The sequence below is a fragment of the Thamnophis sirtalis genome, unplaced genomic scaffold (genome assembly GCF_051295495.1).
Source record: "Thamnophis sirtalis isolate CommonGarterSnake01/CBP01778 unplaced genomic scaffold, rThaSir2_p1.2 scaffold_10, whole genome shotgun sequence".
In the NCBI taxonomy this organism is placed as follows: domain Eukaryota; kingdom Metazoa; phylum Chordata; class Lepidosauria; order Squamata; family Natricidae; genus Thamnophis; species Thamnophis sirtalis.
In genome coordinates this window covers 30,592,937-30,611,301 of record NW_028261390.1, presented here as the reverse complement: position 1 = coordinate 30,611,301, position 18,365 = coordinate 30,592,937, and the positions used below count along the sequence as shown (strand labels likewise).

Here is an 18,365-nt window from a genome sequence, read left to right as displayed (position 1 = left end):
CCTGGCCCTCTTCCCCTACTATGATCTTAAAACATAAAAATCTTAACCCCACCCTCTCTCCTGAGAAGGGATATTCCAGAAAAGCTAGGACATAAGATTGGCTTACCATATGTCAGGTCTTGGATGGAGTACCTCCAAGGAGACCCATAGACTGAGTCTTATACTTTCTCTCAACTCAATGACACTTGTTTCACAACAGTTGTTTACATGTTTTTCTCAGAGAAGAAACGCTATTACTTTGCTCTGGAAAAAAAACTGCTGGGCATGTTGTGCTCAAAGAGTTTTGGCGGCCAAGAGCAAATGTCAAGTACTTTTCATCTGGCAGGTCTGTTGAGAGGCTAGGACAATTTCTCTGGATTTTATGTCACCATATTATATTCCAAGGATATTCAATCATTTGGGTATCATGGATCTATTTACCAATAAGATTCATTTGTTTCTTGCAAGAGACTGCGACGCTCAGGAGATTGTACAACTTGTTCTAGCCCCCTCTCCCTATTTTTATGCAAACTAGTCAGAAAATCTCTGAATTTACATCCAAGTTTTGGAAGCACTGTTTCTACTGAGAATTTATGTTAATTTTTCTTCATATGGAATGTAATGGGCAATTGGAGAAGATGTATTATTTGAACATTATTTTGTTATGGTTTTATTTTCAGGACAAGCATAAGTTACAAAGTTATGGAGGTACTTACACCTGGTCCCTTATGTCACAGCCATTATGGTAACCCTTTGGTCAAATGATCAAAATTCGGTCACTTGGTAGCCCACAAGCACTTACACCAGCAGGGGTGCTTCAATTTTCCCCATCCTCTTAAACTCCTCTCACTCGTCTTATCTCCCACTCCCCAATCTCTTTTTGGTCAACCTGTACAGAAGCCGTCCTCAGCAGTGGTGGCAGCACTGAGGCTGAAGAAGACTTCTGAGGACAGCAGCAGGCAACTGAGACTGAAGACCCCAGGCCTCTGCTCCATCTCCATGCCATCACTGCTGCCACTGCCACCAAAAAGTGCAAAATTGCTTAGGGTAGCCAGAAGGGCACAAATGGAGGGGCAGGGGAGATAGGTGCATGGTAGTGGTGGTCCCTTATCAAGACTCGGGACTGGAAACAATGAAACCAGGGTTGGTCCTTGCCTGAAATTGGATTAACAATGACAATGGGGACTGTATTGCTATCGCTAAGCAATGCAGTTATGTAATGTTTCACTTCACATAATTTAGTCCCAATTATTATCGTAGCCCAAGGATCAATTATTAACCAAATGGCTGCCTCTTGCAGAATTCACCTCTAACAAGCCCTCTTCCATCTGAAATTCCCACAAAAGCCCCATTCCCAGGAACAGCCTCCAGCATTGCCAGACAATGATTTCCAGAACGATTCTTTGCTTTCTGACACTGGGGAGCCTCCAATGGGGAGGGGACACTTTTCTGCCCCACAGCTCAAATGTTTTCCAACCAAGGCATCTGAGCTTTGCAGATTTTAGCACACAAAATCTTAGCAATGATAAAATTGGGAAACATCAGCCTTGGCTTTCTGTACCAGAGGTGTTAAATGCAGAGTTGTTTGTAAACTCTCTGCTAAAAAAGAAATGAAGCTTGCCATAGAATCTGCTTTCTTATTATGCAGCCAATTTTCACTACAGAAAAGAAATCTTTCTGGGAAGGCATCCTCAGAGTATCAGTGTTTTTATTCACTTTTATAATAAAACATTTTTGTACATAAGTAAATTCATATATTTGAAGGTGTACATGTAGACAAATAGATGGATAGATAGACAATAATGTTAACACCTCTATTTTCAGGATCTGTTGAGAGTATTTTTCAATTTCTTTAATAATTGCACACATTTAATACTTTTTTAAAAATTATAAAAGGTCTGTTCATAAAATCCTTATATAATTTGTTTCTAAGTCAGCCTGATGTAAGGAGGAGGGTCACTTATTTTATAATCTGTTTCTGCATTTGGTTGAAGAAATTTTACTGGACAATTAAAAATTCTGTCCTCTTGATCTATAATAGAAGAATATAATAAATCTGTCATATATGGCAAAGTCAAACATTTTTTGCATTTTTAATATAATTTAACACTGAAGTTCTAAAAAAGAAGACCCTACATACCATGTGAAAGGCAGACTAATTCTGTAGTTTGTAACTGGTCGTCATTATTTTTTAGATGCTCCTAAGAATGAGAATGTGAAAATATTAAAACAGGCTTGCATACGGATCAAACTGATATCAGAATTTAGCCATAAATTATTATATTCCACACTTCACTTAATTAAAAAGTGGTTGCACAATATGCTATAATAAAACTGAGATTCAAAATAAAATAGCAAAATAGGAATCATATACAAGCTCTTGCTAATCTTTAAAGATCTTAAACATGAGGCCTAATAAAATTATACAAAGAGAAGAAATGTTCAGGGCCAGCCTGTCAGTTTTGGAATGTAAGATAGAAGTTTTGAAGGTTTTCGGGGCAAAATGTTATTTGCTCAGGTATTTTAAATGTATATAGTTGGTTATGCCATCCTAAAATTAGACAATGATATTGCACTTATTTAAAAAAACAGACACCAATTTTATCCATTGGATTAGCCCTAGCTATGCCAACTCACTTGGGGATTGGAGAAAAATATGCAACCTTGAGGTTGGTTAGCATCTTGAAGGATCTCCCCCACCTTTTGAACTTATTTATTCCTATTTTTGGGAAGAAATGGAGGTAGTAAGAGTTTTTATTTTCCTGGGCTCCAAGATCATCGCAGATGGGGACTGCAACCAAGACATTAAAAGACACTTGTTCCTGGGGAGGAAAGCTACGGCAAATCTAGACAACATACTAAAAAGCAGAGGTATCACCCTGGTAACAAAAGTGTGTATAGTCAAGCCTATTGTGTTCCCATTTGCAATATATAGCTGTGAAAGTGGGACCATAAGGAAGGCTGAGCGTCAAAGAATTGAGGCCTTTGAACTATGGCACTGGAGAAGACTCCTGCAAGTCCCTTGGACTGCAAGGTGATCAAACCGGTCAGTCCTATAGGAGATCAATCCTGACTGCTCTTTAGAAGGCCAAATCCTGAAGATGAAACTCAAATACTTTGGCCACCAAATGAGAAGGAAGGACTCACTGGAGAAGAGCTGGGAAAGATTGAGGACAAGAGAAGAAGGGGACGACAGAGAATAAGGTGGCTGGAAGGAGTCACTGAAACAGTAGGTGTGAGCTTAAATGGACTCCAGGGGATGGTAGAGGATAGGAAGGCCTGGAGGAACATTGTTCATGGGGTCGTGATGGGTCGGACACGACTTCACAACTAACAACAACAATTCCTGTTTTAACTGTCTCTTATTGGAATACAATATTTATATGGGTTTTATGTTTAATTGGACACCACACAGAGTTGCTGTGTGATATCTGAGCAAATAAATATCATATTTTGCATCATATTTAATTACAGATAGCATACTGACACAATTAATCAAAAGCGTATTTTTGTAAACATTCTCGTGAAAAACCTGATAACAAGCTGTGCAAAAGAATTCCCAGAAAAGGAATGCACAATGAAACAATAAGGAATATTGTTTGAATCATGTACACAAGCGTCTATTTACAGGAAACTGCAATATATCCCATAAAAGGGCATCCTTGGAATTGAATTAGGCCTTTTACATGAACAAACCTTAAAATCAGAATTGTACTTATTTTTTCTAAGCATAAGTAGCCCATGAAAAATGTATCTTGTATACACAGAGGAAAAATAAACCTCTTTTTATATATGTATTATCTGTTGGAAAGATCACAATAATTTATAGGGGATACAAGCTTTCTTCATTTAGTGACTGATTGAAATCTATGGTTGTTTAATTTGAATAGTGTTACAATGGGATGCATCTGTGACCGAACACACCCTCCTTAATGATGATGCTACTTACAAGTCCAGTGATACTGTCATAGCATGAACAACATGGAAGACTTCGGCAGCTGACATACACAATCACCAGCACAATACATATACTAAAAATTGATGAAATAATCATTGTGATGTTAGCTCCTTGAACCAGTTTACCCAGCACAAATACCTGCAGTTCAAAATACAGAAAATTCACATGCATGTTTTATCAAAATAAAAGGAAACAATACAACTACTCTAGATATTGAGTTATGCTCTGGGACACCTTCCTCACGTTCCTTCCTCAGACTTTTGGAGGTTTCTTGCCACTCTCAAAAAGATTTGGGAAATCTTTTCTACTAATGCTACAGAATGAGTGAAATGGATATATCTGAAATTCTTAGATGCTTTTTTAAAATGTAGTAAAAGTTTTCAAGCAGATTGAATCCCCATCTATTGGAGATAGAATATTTGAATTGGATTCTGGTCAAATGACCAAGCCCAATATTGTAATCTGTTTTGCAGTGGTTAAGTGAACACTGCAATCATTAAGTAAACCTATTGTTGACAATGGGCATTTTTTTGCTGGGTACTGGAACCAAAATATACATTGTGTCATGTAACCTCAGGGTGCTTCCAACTGTTCTGACTGGCTATCAGAACTTCAAATTTGAGTCATAAGTAGCTCAGAGAAAGTCCATCATAACTTTGAATTGTTGCTAAGTGACTGGAGAAGGACATTATGGGATTTTAGCATTGTTTTCAGTTGTGCTCTATATGCCTGAATGCTCAGAATTTACATCTATCCTACATGCTTTACATTAACTTCTGTCTAGATCACTTGTGATGAATAGAGACAATTAGGTACAACTTATTTATTATGCAATTAATAGTGGAGAGTGGAGAAAATCACATTATAACTACAAGTAGTCCTCAATCTATGACTTTAATTAATCCCTGAATTACAGTCATAAGTCATGCTGGTAGTTAAATAGATCATCATGTGACTGCACCTTATTTTATGACCTTTTTGTGGTGATCATTTAACAAATCCATTGTTTGTAATGGGTGTTTTTTAACTAGAAACCAGAAATATACATCATTTTCCAGCAAAAAAATGTTATAAAACCTAGTTCATTGGACCACAAGCTGCTGCAAACAACCATAAATGCAATCGCATGACTGGGGCAGCATCAGTCAGAACTTAAAATCTGGGTCATAAGTAACCCTGGGGAAGTCCTCTGTAAGTTTGAACAGTCGCTAAGTCATCAGTCATAAATTAAAGAGTACCTGTACTCTGTACCATTTGGTAGCATAACATAATCCTAATATTTGGATTTGCATTATAAACCACAAAGTTTAAACCAAACCTTCCAAACCAATGCCTTCCAAATAGATTTCATTGTTTATCATGCACTAGCTGTACATTATAGGATCTGTGGTTCAGATAATCTAAAGGAACCAGCATAAACTCAATATTAATCTTTGCATTCAGATTTGCACTAGGAGCATGAACTGGAATAGTGTACAAGGTTTATGAAAGAACAGGAATTTAATGGAGAATAACTGACACAAATATGCTACTTACGATATCTGGGTGGTTATAGGACACATTATTAGACTCCTCCTCACCATACTCTAATGTCATAGAGGCATAAATTATGACAGTTAAAGTGGTGAAACAGGAAAATACTGAAGCAATTATAGTGGCATTCACCTATAGAAGGAATACAGAAAACGTAAGATTTGATTTGATTGATTGATTGATTTTCCTCAAGGAAAACAAACTGTTTCTTCACACCATAACTGAATATCTCAATACGAATGTGAAAATACACAAAGGAATCAAATCTAAAGTTCTTTAGGGAAACCCACATACTAAAAATACATGCTAAATGGCTTTTCACCCAGTCCTAGGAGGACTGAGAGTGAGACCCTTTGCTTCATTGTATGTGCCATTTTTTAATCTTTGTCTCTTACTTTTTAGTGATTTGATTGTAATTTCTTTGAGTCACCCAGAATCACTAAGAATTGACTGGCATACAAGTTTAATTTTATTATTATACAATTGTATCACAGCGGCCAGTTGTTTCACCGGATTTGGCATTGGTTACTAGTCAGGCCCCACCCAGGGGCCTAGGACGGCGTAACGTATTTTTGTAATATGCGTGCAGATCCAAGCAGTGCGGCTTTTTGCATTTGACTGATGGTGATTTTGTCAATTTTTAACTGTTTTAAATGTAATTCCAGTGCTTTTGGAATAGCACCCAGTGTGCCAATTACCACTGAAATTACCACTGCTGGTTTGTGCCATAGTTGTTGAATTTCGATTTTTAAGTCCTGGTATTTTGCTATTTTTTCATGTTCCTTCTCGGCGACCCTGCTATCACCTGGTATTGTGATGTCTATGATTGTGACCTTATTTTTCTCAACCAGTGTGATGTCTGGTGTATTATGTGCCAGTATTTTGTCCGTTTGTATACGGAAATCCCATAAGAACGTGACCATCTGATTTTCGGTGACTTTTTCAGGCTGATGTTCCCACCAGTTTGTTGCTGTTTTAATATTATAATTTTTGCACAAATTCCAATGGATCATTTGTGCTATTGAATTGTGCCGCAATTTATAATCAGTCTGCGCGATTTTTTTACAGCAGCTGAGTATGTGATCAACAGTTTCATCAACTTCTTTGCAAAGTCTGCATTTGGCATCATCAGAGGATTTTTCGATTTTGGCCTTAATGGCATTTGTGCGGATAGCTTGTTCTTGCGCAGCCAGGATTAGTGACTCTGTTTCTTTCTTTAATGTACCTGTTGTTAACCATAACCAAGTTTGTTCACTGTCCACTTTATCTTTTATTTTTCCCAGAAATTGGCCACACAATGCTTTGTTCTGCCAACTCTCCATTCTTGATTTTATCACCTCTTTTTTGTATTCTTGTTTCGTCTGTTGGACCTTCAGTAGATTTTTATTCTTGACTTCGATTAATAGATGTTCTTGACTTTCTCTTAAATAATCCAGCCAGTGCATGTTTTTCTTCTTCAACTATTTGCTTCACTTGCAGTAATCGTCTGCCACCTGATTTTCAGGGCAGGTACAGTCTATAAGTATCACCACGTGGATGTAAACTGTAGTGCATTGTCATTAGTTTCCTGGTTTTTCGGTCCAAAATGTCCAAATCAGCTTATGTCCAGTTAACTATACCAGCTGTGTGTCTTACAACTGGTATTGCCCAGGTATTCATGGCCTTGATTGTATTTCCACCATTCAATGTAGATTTCAAAATTTTCCTAACTCTGTTGGTGTACTCTCCCCTGACAATAGTTTTTACTTCTTCATGCTTGATGTTATCCAACTGCATAATCCCTAAGTATTTGTAGGCTTCATTTTCGTTGCATTTAATTAGTTGGCCATTATTATACAATTGTATCACAGCGGCCAGTTGTTTCGCCGGATTTGGCATTGGTTACTAGTCGGGCTCCACCCAGGGGCCTAGGATGTCGTAACGTATTTTCGTAATATGTGTGCAGATCCAAGCAGTGCGGCTTTTTGCATTTGACTGATGGTGATTTTGTCAATTTTTAACTGTTTTAAATGTAATTCCAGTGCTTTTGGAATAGCACCCAGTGTACCAATTGCCACTGGAATTATCACTGCTGGTTTGTGCCATAGTCGTTGAATTTTGATTTTTAAGTCCTGGTATCTTGTGATTTTTTCATGTTCCTTCTCGGCGACCCTGCTATCACCTGGTATTGCGATGTCTATGATTGTGACCTTATTTTTCTCAACCAATGTGATGTCTGGTGTATTATGCACCAGTATTTTCTCGGTTTGTATACGGGAATCCCACAAGATCTTGACCATCTGATTTTCGGTGACTTTTTCAGGCTGATGTTCCCACCAGTTTGTTGCTGTTTTAATATTATAATTTTTGCACAAATTCCAATGGATCATTTGTGCTATTGAATTGTGCCGCAATTTATAATCAGTCTGCGCGATTTTTTTACAGCAGCTGAGTATGTGATCAACAGTTTCATCAGCTTCTTTGCAAAGTCTGCATTTGGCATCATCAGAGGATTTTTCGATTTTGGCCTTAATGGCATTTGTGCGGATAGCTTGTTCTTGCGCAGCCAGGATTAGTGACTCTGTTTCTTTCTTTAACGTACCTGTTGTTAACCATAACCAAGTTTGTTCACTGTCCACTTTATCTTTTATTTTTTCCAGAAATTGGCCACACAATGCTTTGTTCTGCCAACTCTCCATTCTTGATTTTATCACCTCTTTTTTGTATTCTTGTTTCGTCTGTTGGACCTTCAGTAGATTTTTATTCTTTACTTCGATTAATAGATGTTCTTGACTTTCTTTTAAATAATCAGCCAGTGCATGTTTTTCTTCTTCAACTGTTTGCTTCACTTGTAATAATCCTCTGCCACCTGATTTTCGGGGCAGATATAGTCTATCAGTATCACCACGTGGATGTAAACTGTAGTGCATTGTCATTAGTTTCCTGGTTTTTCGGTCCAAAAGGTCCAAATCAGCTTGTGTCCAGTTAACTATACCAGCTGTGTATCTTATAACTGGTATTGCCCAGGTATTTATGGCCTTGATTGTATTTCCACCATTCAATGTAGATTTCAAAATTTTCCTAACTCTGTTGGTGTACTCTCGCCTGACAATAGTTTTTACTTCTCCATGCTTGATGTTATCCAACTGCAGAATGCCTAAGTATTTGTAGGCTTCATTTTCTTTGCATTTAATTAATTGGCCATTGGGCATTTCAATTCCCTCACATGCAGTGATTTTTCCCCTTTTTATGGATACAGTGGCACATTTTTCCATGCCAAACTGCATTGAAATATCGGTGCTGAATACTCGGACTGTGTTTGTCAATGATTGGATTTCTATTTCTGACTTTCCATAGAGTTTCAAATCATCCATATATAGTAAATGCGAAATTTTTTCAGCTTCTTTGGCTGTTTGGTAGCCTAATTTCATTTTTTTTAAGATTACTGATAGTGGGATCATTGCGATGATGAAGAGAAGAGGTGAAAGTGAATCACCCTGGAAAATTCCTCGCTTGATATTAACCATTCCGTAGATCTCATTCCCTACTGCCAACTCAGTTCTCCATTGTTTCATCGCCTTTTCAGTAAAGGATGTAATATTTTTGCTAATGCCAGTTGTTTCTAAGCATTTTATGATCCAACTATGTGGCAGTGAGTCAAATGCCTTTTTGTAATCAATCCAGACCATATTCAAGTTCGTTTTTCTGTTCTTACAATTTTCTAATATCATTTTATCAATTAGAAGCTGATCTTTTGTGCCCCTGCTCCTTCTTTTGTTGCCTTTTTGCTCTACTGGCAAGATGTTGTTTGTTTCCAAATAATCCATCATGTTATCTGCAATAATGCCTGTGAGTAATTTGAAGGTTGTTGGCAAGCATGTTATTGGTCTGTAGTTTTCAGGTGTTGTTCCTTTAGTTGCATCTGTCTGAATCAAGTATATTTTTCCAGTTGTCAACCATTCATCAATTTGGCCCTTTTGTAAAATTTCATTCAGTTGCCTGGCCAATATTTTATTTATTTATTTATTTATTTATTTATTTATATTTATATTTATATTTATATTTATATTTATATTTATATTTATATTTATATTTATATTTATATTTATATTTATATTTATATTTATATATATTTATATTTATATTTATATTTATATTTATATTTATATATATATATATATATATATATATATATATATATATATATATATATTCATATATATATATATATATATATATATATATATATATATATATATATATATATATATATATATATATATATATATATATATATATATATATATATATATATATATATATATATATATATATAAAATCATTGCATAGTCAGCCAGATGTTCGGTCTGGTTTGGCATTTTTGTCTACCTATCAAGTCCTTACCAAAGACCTGGGATAGGCAAATCTGGATGTTTGATGGTGTTACAGATATTGTTGCAGGTTGTTGTTGTTGTTGTTGTTGTTGTTGTTGTTGTTGTTATTATTATTATTATTATTATTATTATTATTATTATTATTACACATTCATTGTGTTTTGAAATCTGTTCTTAAACACTTAAAAAACTCACTTGGAACTCACCAGAATTGGATTCTTCCTCTGAGATGAATTTAAAGCCATAATTCCAGGAATGCACATAAACTAAAACACAGAAAGCAGAAGGAAAGGGTAAGGAACATAGCAAGAAAACCATAAATGTAAAATTATATTATGGTTACATTTAATATCAAAAAAAGTCAATCATTAGTGCCCCCAAAATATAGTCAGCCAGAAACATTCGTTATGAGCTATTATATATATATATATATATATATATATATATATATATATATATATATATATATATATATATATATATATATATATATATATATATATATATATATATATATATATATATATATATAATAGCTCATATATATATAGTGATGAAAAGTCCTAATTTTTTTTACTTAGCCTTTCAGAGTTCTTTTTCACCCATGGAGCCTCCTTTATCAAGAAAGGCAACTATAGACAATTTCCATGTTTAGAATTATCTATAGCCCTCTTGGGTGGTTGGAATAGGTAATTCCATGGATAGAGGCAGCATCTTGAGGTCCTTCTTTGGGCACAGAAGAGGGGTCATGCCTAGTTACTAATCTGGTTGGATGGACTGCTTCAAGATAGATTGGAATTGAAAAAAAATATGGAAGAAGCTAACAAAAAATTGTTTTCTATATTCTTGCCAAGAAAATTTCATGGCCATGTAAATGAATTCTCTAGGAATCAAAGCTTGATTCATAAGAAACTTTAGCTTTATATATAGAATAATATTGTTTAAAAAATCAGATACTGCAATGAATTGCAGCAAACCTTATTAGTCTCCTGTCCTAATTTTAAGCTCCTCTTTCACATTTAAGGAGCTGGGAAAAACATAGAGTCAGGAAAATACCTTAAGATCATGAACTAGGATAGAGGTAGGCAGTGAACTCAAACACAAATACACACAAATCAATCCTTATTAAAGATAAATGCTATTGAACTGAATTATCTTTGCTGACACAGAGAAATAATACTATTTTCTGATGCCCATTCAAAGCTCACTTTTCATATAGAGCGCAGAAATCAAAACTAAGAAGTCACTTCAATTGGCAATTCCAACAGCTGAAATGTAGCAGACACCACACTCCACATTAGCTGCCAGAGTTTTGCTAATAGGGGGCAATTGGGATAGTTTTAAAAGTACCTTGAATAGGTTCATGGAGTATTAAACTGCCATTTTTTAAAAAAAATTGCTGTTTACTCCATCCTGTATCATAAGCAAAATGGCATAATTGCTGGAATTGAAGGAATCCTTCACAGTCCTGTCCAAATGCCCCAAATGTAATCAAATGTATTCAAAGGGCCATTCTGTGGCACAAAATTCGGGACTAGATGGCCGTAAAACTGGATTCAGTAGAGCTTTTCACACACATTCTTTTTTTAAATCAACTACTGATAAAGGCACATATTAGATGAGTAATTTCAGCAATCTAGGAAGCAAAGTTATTGTGGAGAGATTTGGTATAAGCATCCAGTATTGAGAAACATCAGAAACCCCAGAATCCCACTTGGCAAGATCTGTATTATATTTTTTTAAAAAAATATTCTACAAAACAACAAGCAGATTTTGGACCCCAGAAAGCAACAACCTGCCACTCTAAAGCAAGTGGAAAAATTTTGACTAAATTTTTCGTCTTTTTGGTTGTCATCATGAAATGCTATGTACCTACTTGTACTTGTTACTATGAAATCTAGGTCTTATTTTCCTGAATGCAAAGTAAGAGACGGCAAGTTCCCTAGAACTAACAATACATTTTTAAAACATTATGGAAAGAAGGATAGAAAATGTAGCTTACCACTCCAGCCCAAATGGGTATCCTAGATTTACTCAATTCTGATTCCTTTCTGAAAACACCATCTATTAATCCAGTGATGACACAAACTGTAGCACAAGCTATCTGAAGTAGCGCTAATATCAACATGCTTCTCTGGTTGAAGATGAAATATCTGTAGCGATCCATTCCACTGTATACACATGTATTCAAGTCAGAAAGAAGCACAGAGATTATTAAAAACAAGACAGCCCTATAATGTGTCCTGAACAGAGATGCTCGCAAAATGTCCATTAGCATTTCTATAAACTTTAGGTGACACACTGATATTTCTAAAATAAACAAACTAGATTGCTTCATACCAAAGCAAAAAAAAAAAGATTAAGTAATTTTGTCAGATGTCTTTGAATTTTATTGTGCATGATTCAATTCTTCATATATTTTTATTTTAATGCTTATTTTTGCAATTATCAATTCACATGGTTTGAAATGGGTTGAAATTGTCTTCTCACTTCCTTTTAACAAAGCTAGGCTTCAGATTTCTTTATTACAGGTTGTCCTCACTTAACAAGAATAATTGGGGCCAGAATTTCCATCACTAAACAATGCAGTCACAAAGTGCAATGACATTGCATTGCTTAGTAATAGCAATTCTGGCAATTCCTATTGCCATTGTTACATGAAGATCATGGGCCATTAAACAAGGACCTCCTGTGATCATAATTTGTGACTTTTTTCCAGTTTCTAATGAGCAAAGTCAGTGGGGAAGCCAGCAGGAAGTTGCAAGCTCGGGTTACCACAAACGTTTCCTTAGGCGGCTTTTGCAAGCAGGCCAGCAGTAGACTGGGTGAGACTACAGAATGTAGGCAGACATTCTAGGGCAGATGCTGCAGTGTGGTACAGCTTGAATGCAATTGAGCAATGAAGGAGTACTTCTGTCCAGCACTTTTCCACACTGAGGATCTGGATCTATATTCTCACGGTCCACATCTCATCAGGACTCTGAGAGTCTTGTTCTAGACTCTCCTACTTATGGGAAACCAAGGTTCAATTTCATAAGGCCCAGAGATTCTTTATCAATGAGATTGGCAGTATATACATTTAATTAATTAATTAATTATGTATAGGATTGCACTAAACTATGTTCCATTGGAATATTATCATTATCATAAATTTATACTCACAGAGCATTTAACAATTTCTCATTATTTGGGCAAGTGGTGACCTACAACCATGATCGAAATCAAGTAACCATATAGAGGAAAGAAAAGTGGCTCTGGTCCAAAATATCAGGAACTACAGGTTCTGTAAAAAGCATTAGTAACGGGAGATTATGGATCCAAATACAGTAATGAATAGAGCTTTTCTAGTCTAAGAGTCAAATGTAATTGGAGTTCTTGTTCTTTTATTTGTCATGTTCAGCTTCCTTCCATAACAGAGAACCTCTGTGAAATCCAGCCCTGCTAAAAGAATTGAAAGAGCTGTTGAGGTATTGTCCCAAAAGTGCTTTTTTTCTCAAAAGGCAACAAGACTTTCTTTTTTTTCTTTGAAGATGTTTTTCCAGAGGAAAAAAATAATTGCAGACTACAGGAACCAGAAACACTACTCAGGTGACCTGGAGGCAGGAGTGGGTTTCTACCGGTCAGTCCCGAACCGGTTGGTCGGTGGATCCGGAAGTAAGTAACTTCCAGGAACGCCGGCACCGGCTGTGTCGCTCGATTGCCCTTGCTGTCCAGTTGCAGCTTGCCTGCTCCCCCGCCCGTCCGCACTAAACTAGGTAGCCCAGCCCAGGCAACCTGTTTAAAAGCAAGGCACCAATCGGTCCTCCCTTCACTTTGGCTTCCAGGAGCTTGCTGCTTCCCTCAGGTAAGCAACTAAGTGTGAGGGGGGCAGCGGGACTCGGGAGGGAGGCTAGCTTACAGCAGCTTGCGAAAGCCACGAGCTGGTATATGCCGTGTGGCCAAAAGTGGGTGGGCGGCGGCGGCCTAGCTTTCGCAAGGGAAGGCCTTCAGGCCCTAGGGAAGGCCTTCAGGCCCTAGCGAAAGCCACGCGGTCAAAGGTGGGTGGGTGGCGGCCTAGCTTTTGTGAGGGAAGGCCTTCTCTAGCGAAAGCTGCGGGCTGGCGGTAGTGGCGGTAGCAGCAGTAGTGGCGCCGGCAGCCTAGTTTTCACAAGGGAAGGCCTTCAGGCCTTCCCTAGCGAAAACCACGGGCTGGCGTATGCCACACGGCTGAAAGCCCCCCGCCCCTCCCTCTCCAGCCTCGCCTGGCTGGCTAAGCCTGCCAGGTGACCTGCTTAAGCCTGGCCTTGTCCCGCCAGTCCAGTGTCTTACCTGTTCCTGTTGCCTCTCTGCCTGCCTGCTCCCTGTTGCTTCCATCCGTCGCGACGAGGATCCATCACATCGGAGTGCTGCTGATTCTGCCTGCTGGTAAGTGATCCGGGTTTTTTTCTTTTATTTTTTTAATGTACTTTAAAATAATATTTTATTTATTGTGCATAGAATTTTTTAAAATAGTTTTACTTAAAAGTATTGAGTATAGAATATTTTAAAATGTTTTACTTCAATTTATTGTGTGTGGATTTTTTAAAAAATTGTCTTAGACTATTTAAAAAAAAGATTCTATCCAAAATAACTTAAAATAAACTATTTTTAAAAATTCTATACTCAATACTTTAAAATGTATTGTGCATAGATTTTTTTTTAATTTTTAATTTTGTTGTAATTCATTGTGTATGGAATATTTTTAATGGTTTCATTTTAAATTATTGTGTGTGGAATAGTTTGAAATGGTTACAGTATAAATTATTGCTGGTGGAATGGTTACAGTCAGTGGTGGGTTTCAAAGCCTCTTGTCTGCTTTTGCCATTCCGCGTCCTTCGCAGGAAACTCAGTGTTGGGAAGAACTCCAGCCCTTTTCTCGCGCTCATCTCTTGCACATGCGCAAGCAAAATACCCTCCTGGGCCAGGATCAAGGCGGAGGAGGCAACAACTCTCCTCCTGCTGTTGCCACTGCGCAATGAGAGGAGTAACTGGGGACACAGCGCAGGGGAGCCATGCTCCACAGGAGACTCCTCAGCACCAGATTCAATTCAGCGCGAGCTGCGGTCCCCTTTGGGAAGGAGGGGAATGGGGAGCAGCAGCAGCAGCAGCTGGTTGGGTGCAGGGAGGGAAGATCTCCGGTTCTCCTGAGCTGCACAGGGCTCTCCTTGTGCAGGGCTGTGGAGCTCTTCCCTCTCTGCATCCAGAGACAGCTGCTTTCCTGAGCCAACACGAAGGGGACCGACCGGAGTCTGGCGCTGAGGAGTCTCCTGCGCAGCGCAGCCAGCTACTCACTTCTCAGTGGCGGCAGCGGAAGGAGTCGCTGTCCCCGCCGCCGTGATCCCGGCCCAGGAGGGTATTTTGTTTGCAGGCGCAAGAAAGAGATGAAAGAGAAAAGGGGAGAATGAGGGAGAGATAGAGAGAGAAATGAAAGAGAGCTGGAAGGAGAGAATGGGAGAGATGGAAAAGAGAGGGAAACAAATCAGGGGGAAAGAAAGGAAGAGGAAAGAAAGAAAGAAAGAAAGAAAGAAAGAAAGAAAGAAAGAAAGAAAGAAACTTTCTCAGACCTATGACGAAAGCAATGGCAAGCCAGATCTCTTGCCAAGAAAACTGCAGTTTGAAAATAACAGATGGCCAAAAAATGCATCTGAAAATAAGATTATTTATAATTTTGGATAACATATTATATTGTCAAACTCAAAAGAAATCAAAATATATATCCTATTGCTGTTAGTACAATCTTGCCAGCTTCTATCAACTTAGAATCCACTATGAAAAGATTACAGAGAAGCAATTTCCTACAATTAATAACTTTATTTTGGATTTGCTATCATATTCCATGAGAAAGAAATAAAAAAGAAAAAGGGAAAGGGAAGGAAAGAAAGATAGAAAGGAAGAAGAGAAAGGGAGAGGAAAAATAGAGAAAAACAGAAATGAGCGGGAAGGGGAGAGAGAGACCCTATTCCCACAGAAAACATTGAGCCATGAAATCTCAGTGAACTGAACCAGCAATTCGTAGACAATCAAACCAGGGGGCTTAGCTGTTTCCCAGGTGTGGGGAATGTATCAAAAACATGACTGAGGGGCTTAAAGAAATAACAAAGCCCACAGATTACTATCATCCTTTTTTCCTCTTTCATGCGGGGAGGAAAGAAAAAGACCCTGGAAACTACAGACCAATCTCGCTGTGTTGCCTTACCTCTAAAGTCACGGAATCAATTATAAACCAGCCCTTCACCCTTCACTTAGAAACAAACAACCTGCTTTCTAACAAGCAGTTTGGATTCAGGAAAAAATTGTCCTGTAATCTGCAACTCCTACAATTCCCCCCTCTACAGGAGGACAGAGAGGGACCCCACCCCTTTCCCTGATGGTAGCCGAGGTGGGGAGCCGCAGTCAGACCCTTCTCTCTCTCTCTCTCTCTCTCTCTCTCTCTCTCTCTCTCTCTCTCTCTCTCTCTCTCTCTCTCTCTCTCTCTCTCTCTCCCTCCCTCCCTCCCTCCCTCCCTCCCTCCCTCCCTCCCTCCCTCCCTCCCTCCCCCCCCTTCCCCCAGTGTCTGGGTGGGAGTGGGCTGCCTGGAAAGATGAAGGGAAGGAAAAGCAAAAGCAAAAGAGGGAAAGTGAGGCATTTTCAGCCCTAAATCCCCAGAAGGAAAAAGAGGCATTTGAGCAAAAGGATTTTTGCTTCTTCAGAAACTTCACTTTTTCTTCTGAATCTCAAATTTGAGGCTTTGAAGATCAGGCAAGAGGGGAGCTTCTGTTCCTTCTGGGGGAGTCCCTGAATTTGGGGAGGAGACCCCCCCCCAATCCCCCATTGCTCAATCGGGGCCTGGAGGGGGAGGGGAACTGAGGGAGGATATTGGGGGCTCTGAGTTGCTTCTCTGTAACTGGCTCCCCTTTGTGAAAGGGGCTGGAAACCCTCCCTTTGAAGGGATCCATGGACCATATAGATCAAATTTTTAATCAAGAAACCCCACCTCACCCCGGTCAATGGTGTCCCTCTTTACCAATGTTAAAATCTGGTCACCTTATGTATAAAGCAATGCTTTGGACAAAGCCAATATCATGGAAGCAAGGACTAACATTCAAATATTTAGGTTGTGCTGGTAATGCTGTAAGTCAACAAGAGTAAAATATCTCAAAGTAGCCAGGTAATTCTCCTATCGGCCATGGATCATTTTCTGAAAGAATTTGCGAAGGTTAAAATAACCAGTAATCAGAAGCTCCATATAGAAGACCAAGCAAAAGTACATGAGACAGAAAGGCAAAAGAGCTTAATGCTGGAGAAGCAGAGAAAGATTATTTTCATCTCTCAAGCATATATTTGTTTGTCATAGGCAATATTCAGAGTTGAACTCACCTCTGAATGTTCTCCTTTCTTCCACTCTGCCAACAAAGAAAAGGCAAAAGGAAGTTGGGGAAAAACAGACAACACAAAGCCTTTGCACCTCCTGACAAAGCAAAAGAGAAACTCAGCTAAAGCAATCATGGGAACAAACAAGGTGTATATGCTCAGCATTGCCTTACCTCAGCCAGGTTTAAGATCCTTAATCACAAAAAAAAACAACCTTGAGAAGTTCACCAGCCTGGGCCAACAGCTACAGTCCAATGGGAATGACTTGGTCATCCAGGGACTGACTCTGGCTGCCAAGCCCCACTCTTTTCTTCCTGCAATCAGAATAAAATCTTGCTCCACCCACATAATGCATTTACCTGCCCTTCCCTTTTGCAGGTAGTACTTTTTATTGTTGCCTTTCCTTCTACCTCTGAATTTAACCCATTGCATACAATAAACAAATGCATTTCCTGTAGAAGTTTGGAGTTTAATCTGTTAAGAAGTATTCCTCCCAGCGTACAGCTATTTAACTGGACAAAAACAATTGCTGAGTGAAAAGCTACCTGGGCTTCCCATAAAGAACTAATCTTCACATTTGCATATGGAGAAGAGACATAATCTTCCTGATTCTTGTGCCCTCTGTTTAAGCTGATATACGACTCCTAGTATCCTAGGCAGCTTAACTATTATAGCGATAAAGGTTAATGGAATCTGTGCTCTGAAACTTATTTTATAACCTAAGGCTCCCCAACTCTGATGCAAAGTAGCATGCAGGAAAACTGTGTTCATCACATCTTCATATTTCAGCTTGACATTTTAAATGAAGCAAGAAATGCTTTTTTGATCATTTGTGGCAAATAGCTTGTACTGCAATGTTTCCCCTCAGAGTTCAAATGTAGAATCTTGGCCTGAGGCAACATCTGTGCAGGAGATTGGCCTTTGGAAATGTACTGTTCCATGTAACCATAACAAGCAGGGAGAAAAGGGTGTGGAAATTCAAAGCAGAGGTAATTTGCACCTCATCTTCTATTTTGTAAAGATGAATACATGCATATGTTCTTCCATAATATGGAGGGAAATAATTCTTTATAAAGTTGTTATGTGAGTTCTGAAGCCCTGAGAAGAGTATTCATGAAGGCACATATGTGCTAGCCATTTCCAGCTCTAGGGGC

The 18,365-nt window shown here is 38.3% G+C and overlaps 1 protein-coding gene across 6 annotated transcripts; it reads right to left on the bottom strand.

Moving 5' to 3' along the window:
* Positions 1-1,670: 1,670 nt before the first annotated feature.
* On the bottom strand, positions 1,671-17,516 carry LOC106552388 (uncharacterized). Of its 6 annotated transcripts, none has more exons than XM_087724368.1 (9): positions 17,385-17,516; positions 17,218-17,308; positions 14,152-14,244; positions 11,846-12,014; positions 10,050-10,109; positions 5,474-5,602; positions 3,929-4,075; positions 2,120-2,180; positions 1,671-2,011 (listed from the first exon to the last, which is right to left on the bottom strand). In XM_087724368.1, exons 3-9 carry the CDS (start codon positions 14,214-14,216, stop codon positions 1,908-1,910), a joined length of 735 nt encoding a protein of 244 aa, XP_087580494.1. In that variant the 5' UTR covers positions 14,217-14,244; positions 17,218-17,308; positions 17,385-17,516; the 3' UTR covers positions 1,671-1,907. The 6 variants fall into 6 exon arrangements, with proteins under 6 accessions (XP_087580494.1, XP_087580495.1, XP_087580499.1 ...); XM_087724369.1 differs by having other exon boundaries at positions 14,152-14,241; XM_087724373.1 differs by lacking the exon at positions 14,152-14,244.
* Positions 17,517-18,365: the final 849 nt, after the last annotated feature.